This window comes from Athene noctua, chromosome 2 (assembly GCF_965140245.1).
Source record: "Athene noctua chromosome 2, bAthNoc1.hap1.1, whole genome shotgun sequence".
Lineage (NCBI taxonomy): Eukaryota > Metazoa > Chordata > Aves > Strigiformes > Strigidae > Athene > Athene noctua.
The window spans coordinates 106,758,167-106,765,102 of NC_134038.1; the positions used below are offsets into that span (position 1 = coordinate 106,758,167).

The 6,936-nt window shown below is 40.9% G+C and overlaps 1 protein-coding gene across 1 annotated transcript; it reads right to left on the bottom strand.

Annotated features, from left to right (window-relative positions):
* Positions 1 to 1,715: 1,715 nt before the first annotated feature.
* On the bottom strand, positions 1,716 to 4,853 carry LRRC14B (leucine rich repeat containing 14B). The gene is made up of 2 exons (XM_074897928.1): positions 3,930 to 4,853; positions 1,716 to 2,436 (listed from the first exon to the last, which is right to left on the bottom strand). The coding sequence occupies exons 1-2, from the start codon at positions 4,832 to 4,834 to the stop codon at positions 1,791 to 1,793; spliced, it is 1,551 nt and encodes a 516-aa protein (XP_074754029.1). The 5' UTR covers positions 4,835 to 4,853; the 3' UTR covers positions 1,716 to 1,790.
* Positions 4,854 to 6,936: the final 2,083 nt, after the last annotated feature.

Sequence of the window (6,936 nt, forward strand, 5' to 3'; positions counted from 1 at the left end):
CACTGTCCTGGTACACCTCTGTAAAATACACTTTGCAAGAGCTTCAGCAGAGTCCTCACAGGCTGCTTTATATTGGTGGGAGAGCTGGGAGGAAAACTACTGTCATCCAGCCATTTGGTTTGATGCCTCCTCAATATGGAATTTTACTCCTCATCAGCACAATGTATTAGACAAACTCTAATTCCCCATGCAAAAGAGGGTATATTGTGCTTGCCTCTGCAGAATAAATAGAGGCACAGGGACAGGGAGGCTGTTATAGATCCCCACTGTTGGGAATGTGCTGAATAAAACACAGACTGGTGAATTCAGAAGGCCAAGGGCAAAACCAAAAATTGCTTTAGGGAGCCATAGGTGAGGATAGGTGCACAATCTTTGGGACATCCTGCTGGACTTGGGAAAGGACTTTCCTGTCTTTTCTGTAGGGCTACAAACTTCACTGCCAAATCCAGAGGAAACTGTGTAATAAATCAACCAAGCTTAGACACTTATTGTTTTACTAAGTGTGCTGGGTTTGTGTGGTGGGGTTCTTGGTAGTGGGGGAGGGGGCTACAGGGGTGGCTCCTTATGAGAAGATTTTTGAAAGCTCCCCTGGCACCAAGTTGGACCCACCTCTGGCCAGGGCTCATCCCATTTGTGATAGTGGCTGTGCATCTGCAATAAGCTACTTAAGAAGGGGAACCTGGGAGGAGTGGGAGTTGTGAGGAGAAGTTACAAGAGGGACACCTATGCAAACACTGAGGTCAGTGGAAGGAAGGGGGGGGGTGGGGGGGGTGGGGGGGGTGGGAGGTGCGTCGGTGCAGGGATTCCCCCTGTATCCTGTGGTGAGAGGGCAGGCTGCCCCCCTGCCACCCATGGAGGACCACAGTGGAGCAGATGCTGACCTGCAGCCTGTGGAGGACCCCACGATGGAGCAGGTGGCTGCACTTAAAGGAGGCCAGAACTGTGAGGGAAGAAGCCCTTGCTGTTGTAGTTTGGCATTGGGAGGCTGGCAACATGCAAGACTGACCCATGCTGGAGCAGTTGGTAAGGGCTGGAGCCCATGGGAAGAACTCACACCAGATAAAACTCATGGAGGACTGTCTCCTGTGCGAGGGGAGCCATGTGAAGCAGGGGAAGAAATGCTTCCCTCCCCCGGAGGATGAAAGAGCAGCAGACTGACCAAAAACCCCCTATTCTCCACCCCTGCGCCACTGGGGGAAGAAAGTAGAGATATTGGGAAGAGGACTGAGCCTGGGAAGAAGAGAGAGGTGGTGGGAGGTGTTTTTATGATGTGGTAACGCTTTTCACTGTCCCACTCTGTCTGTTAAGTGTTGATTTTATTAGTATTTGAAATAAAGTGATGTTCTTTTTCTTCCTCTAACAAATCTGTCTTTTGCCTGAGACCATAATGGCTGAGACATGCCTCCCCATCCTTATCTTGATTTTTGAGTCTTTTGCTTCATTTTTTCCTTCCCATTCCTGAGGGGGAAGGAGTGAATAAATGGCTGAGTGGTGCTCAGCTCCCCTCTGGGCTCCAACCACGGCACTGATAAATGAAGTACTTCTGTGTAAAATAAGAAGCTATTAAGGGTCCTCCGCTCTTCTGAGAGCATGTAGTGCTTATGTAATGTGTATGCAATAGATACAACACAGTTTCAATACCTCGGCTGATCAGAGGCTATTCAAACAGACATAAATTCAGCCGCAAAAATTAAAGAAAACTCAAGATTGATCAATGAAGGCACAGTACTAGAAAAGACTAAATTAACATCTCATTTGACAGAGCATCTCAGTACCACTATATTACACATTTAACTCATTTTGTTAAGAGAAGTATTGAGCTTTTCTAAGGTCTCTTTGAAGGACTTGATCAAGTAAGCTCCCAGTTCATTGTTCGTCTCATGAACAGCTGCGTCATAACTGCCGAAGAGTGGAGTTGAAGCCTTCACATCCTCCCTATTTGCTTGGAGTAAAATGAGGTTAAGCTCCTCTGCTACACTTGCATATTTTTGACGATCAAATCTGCAGAGACTGGCATCATCAACTGGGTAGGTGATGCCAATAGGGTAGCAGTCCCTTGGAACTGGGAACTCCACGTATTTCAGCATTGGCAACTCACATAGAAATGTGAAAAGATGTTTAAGTGCTTGGGATGACAGTGGGTTTCCAAGAAACTTGAATTCCTGTAGTTTCTGACAAGCGCTTAAACCTAAAATCAACATGTTGACATGAGTGTCTTGGATGTTACAGTCCTCCAAGGTAAGACTCCTGAGCACTGAAGAAGAATGTCTGAGAAGCCTAAAGAATATTGATGGGTAAAGGTCAGGAATATCGTGACCACTCAGGTCCAGAGCCTCTAAGTGATTAGCATGGAAGCTATTGGCTAAATAAGCCATATCAGCATGGTTCAATGAGCAGTTAGAAACATCCAGCATCTTCAGTGGAGTTTTTAGTGGGCTGCAGAATTAAAGAGAAAAAAAGTTTTATGGCATAAAACATTGAAAAGCTACATTTACAAAATTATGAATGCAGCCATGTGCCACATTTATTATTTTTTCTAACTTCTTTTGAGAAACAGAAGAATGTGCCAGCAATGACAAGTATATTTTTTGCCTGAAATCAGATGTATGAATTAGCTCCTACTTTACAAAATTCCAGCTGTGTTGTTTTTAATGAGGATTAATTTGGTAACATTCTATGTGTCTATTTTGTAACCAGTTATATGTTTTCAGGCATCTATTACTTGCTGAATTAATAGCAGATCATTACTACCATAAAAGCTTTAGTGGCTGCTTCTTGTAGGCAGCTGTTATAATTCCAGAGATTCAGAACATTTCCATTAGGAAGGATTCATGACAAGATGAAAGCAAATCAATATTCTAACGAGACATCTGCTTTTGATTCTAGTTTTTTTCTACTATGTTTTTAAATGCCCAAGAGGTTTACATGTTGTATTGTCCCGGAGTTGCAAAGAGGCCTTCTGATGATGCAGAAGGTTGGAAGAAGTGTACCTGACATTATGTGCAAATATGTTGAATATAAAATAGTTCTGACAGGTAAAAATCAAGAGATCCCTTTCATACATGTTAAATCTTAGTGAGACTTCTGCCACAGACCTCAGCCAGATCAAGTTTAGAAACTTGTAATTTATTTCTATCAATATGAGCAGTGTGCTGTTCACAACTTTTAAATGAAATGACTTCATACGGGAGGAATTTTAGACCAAGATGATTTGTCTTGATGAAACTTCTGTCTGCCTTTTTTTTTTTTTTTTTCAAGTGCTCTGAAAAGCATACAGTTAACATTTTCTGTTCAAATATGAACACCGTTCACTGGCAGCTTGTTATCTTTTTGAAAATTGCCAATTTTCCCCAGGAATTCATCATGAATATCCTTATATTACCTTAATTTGCAGTACAGAAAAACATCAGATCTCTCTTGCATTGAGACTGACAGACAAAACAAACAACTGAAATCAGTCTCAAATCAAAGTCTACTATCCCTCTGCCCACCTGAAAATACAGATCTGTGGAATTTTAGTATATTTACTTCCTGGTTTTTAGAGGACAAAAATTCACCGGAGACTCTGAAAAGTACTTGCAATATGACTCAGGTTTTGCACCAAACAAGCTGACTGAAATAGCTCAAGAATGTGGTAAATCAGCATGTGGGTGTAACCCTTTCTTATGTAGTAGCCAAAAGTATATTCTCATTATACTAATTGGATGGGCTGTGGAAGACTAATAAGAACAGTCAGTTCTTCTAAGTGTATTAGATATACACTGACTTCCAATTCTCCCCAACAAATACTCTTTCCTAGCTTCCTGCTTCCCCTTCTCACACACACCCTGAGATATACTTGCTTCCCTTATTCTCAGAGATTCTCAGCTTGCTGATGGCACAAACGGCTGTTCTTTACAGTTTGTCTGAAAGCAGGATGACCAAATTACCTGAGCAGTTGCTGTATTCTTCCTGTGAGTATAGAAAAAGGCACACTCAGCTCGGTCAACTGTGTCATTTCACCCATCTTTTCTCCAATGTTAATAAGCATCTGTTCATCTGCAGCTGTGAACCTCTGCACATTAAATGTTCGTGCTGGCAAGGTCAAGGACATCAATAGAGGGAAGTGGATACTGTTGAGGAGTATGTCCAAGTGTTCCATTTCCAAGCGAACATTGTGAACTATTTCCAGTTTGCGCAACGAAGAGGGATCAATGAGTTTTATGATATAGAAGAATTTCTGCAAAGCCAGGTTGTCAGATCTAAATGCCACACAGCAGATCTTCAGTGGACAATAGCATCTCTTCAACAGGGCCTGCACTACCAGCTCATAGTTCCTCTCTGTAACAAACAAGTCAATTAGCACATCAATACTGATTTCAAAAGTACCCGGATTGCACTGTGTTTGTTGCAGATAAACCAGCAGTTCTAAACAAAGCTTAGAAAACAGTTGTGTCCTGGCCCACCTGCCCATTGTCTTCTTGCACTCACAAAACTGGACTTCAACATCTTTTATACCCGTCAGGTCGACCACTTTCAACCTTTTCATGTAGAGAGAAGGATGATTCAGGACATAGTCTCTCAGCCCTGTCAGACAGCTTTCCAAGCACACAGAGCATGTTCTGTAGCTCAGGTCTTCCTCGTAGTCCACAGTAGTTCCCAAAAGTTTTCCCATGTTAAAGTCAACAAGTGGCCAGTTCTCTACCAAGTCATGAATCACTTCTGCTTGCTCCAGTAAATAGCTGGCTTTAAAAAGAAGAGGAAAAAGATTATGGGCAACACCACCGAGACTCTTCCTGGCAAACTCTGCATTTGAAACGAATGCTTCAGCACTAATAAATCGGAGAGACTTCATTGTTGCTCTGGACTCCTTGACATCATGGAGAGTGACTTCTGTATTTAACTAACGATCCTAGTGTCTTATCACCTTCTATTTTTATCTGCAGCTGCTGTTTGCCACTAAAGGAAACCTTGCTGGGAAGACAGAATGAACAGTCACATGCTGATCCTCTGCTTTCTATTTTGGAGCTATACCGTGATTCTGCAGTAGTTAACTGTGAGATCTTTACTCAGAGGGCATTCATTAATTTAATAATTATAATTTAATTTATTAATTTTAAATATTTATTATTAATTTAATTTATTAATTTATAACAAAGCTAACTCAACTAAGTACAGACTACTGACCAGCAGGAATAGTGAGATCAGGGGAGCACACATACCTGAGAATATTTCTGTCTCCTTCCTACACCATACAGAAAGGCACTCAGGATTCCAACTTAAACACATAACATGATCTGTATTCCACTTTCTTCCATGAAAGATAATATGCTGGGGATTCACATGCTGATTTCAATCAGAAAGATTTCTCAGAGTTAGTATAGAGCTTATCCTAAAAACTATAGCCATAAGGAAAGACTGGGGTGCTACAGTCATTGAGCTACACAGTGTCCCTTCATTTTGCCGTTCCTGTCGACAAGGAATAGTTAAATACAGTGACTCCAGTGGAAAAGACTCTTAGAAGAGCTCAGTGCCTTCATGACCAGAACACTTGCCTGTCATAGGAGACTGAGGGGTAAGTACAAGACAAACTGAACAAGACAGAGCACAGAGTTAAAACTTTCTCATAACGTCACAGGCAAGAATCTTATTGCTGTTGCTTTGAGCAATAGATGGTCTTTCCTGTTTGAAAAATCATGGTTTCATTGTGATAACAGAATGTGAAAACATTAAAAATCTAATACCTTTTCAGGCCAGAAAACAACTGTCTCTCGCACAGTTGTCACAAAATCAGAGACATTTCTTTCTTTCAGTCCAGCACTTGCCTGTCAGGGAAAGCAACGTTGTATACGTCCCTTACGGTATCCTCTCATGTCTTTTGCTGGGCAATCAGTGGGACACAGGATGAGCATAACTTGAAGTTACTAAGTTACTTGGAAGATTTATATTTGTTGGGTTTTTTGAGAGGGACAGGTGGGGAGCACGCCTTTCATTTCAGTTGTGGAACTTTTTGCCATACAACTGGATTCTTCTACTAGTTGACTGAACATTGGGTGTAAGACAACCCTGTAAACACCTTTCTTTTTTGCTCTGTCATTTAGAAAAACCCTCAAATCAACAACGTTAAATAGTGCCTACACCCCCAGGTCACATCCTTCATTCCTTCTGTTCCCCAGGCCATTTTCTTGTTCACATTCCATCCTCTGCAGATGACCTCTACCTCTTCTGTTCTGCACCTCCCATTTCTCCAGTGTCATTTGTACAAAGGTTTCTGAGATAATCTGCCCAGCTGGAAAAACTGACAGTGTCTTGAGATGCACATGTACAAATCCAGAATTCCTGTCAGATTTATTGACTTGAGTTCCATGCCATGGTCCACCTTATTGTTGGAAATGGACCACATGGAAGATTAAACCACTTCTGAGAAATGCATCAGGATCTCAGAGTACCATACTGAGTTGAAAAAGTTGCAGATGAAAATACTAAAGGGAACATGCAAAACAGTATTAGATTTACCTTTTTTTTTTTTTTTTTTGAACAGTTATGAAAAAGAGTTGAAGGAAAGAGTCAAAACTGTCTTCCCCAGCAAATAAGCAATATTTTTTTTTGTATATGGAAGTGGCTATTTATTTCAGTTTTTACCTCTATAAATGATGCTTTATGCTAATAAAAGTCTAGGACTTTTTTAGAGCAGTTTATCTTGGAACTTTTGGACCACTGGTCCAAATATACTCGGTAAACAGATAAAAAGCTGTGTATATAGCTTAATAACAAACTATTTAAATTTTGAAAGGCAATAAAACTATACATACAAAAGTTCCACCAAACTGTAAATTTTTTTTGTCATATAAGGATCAGCTATAAGTTGCTGTTTTCAACATTTACAGAATTGCACAAAATATAGTCATACCTACATCATCATCTGAAAATATACTGAAAAGCAGAGAAAAATACTTG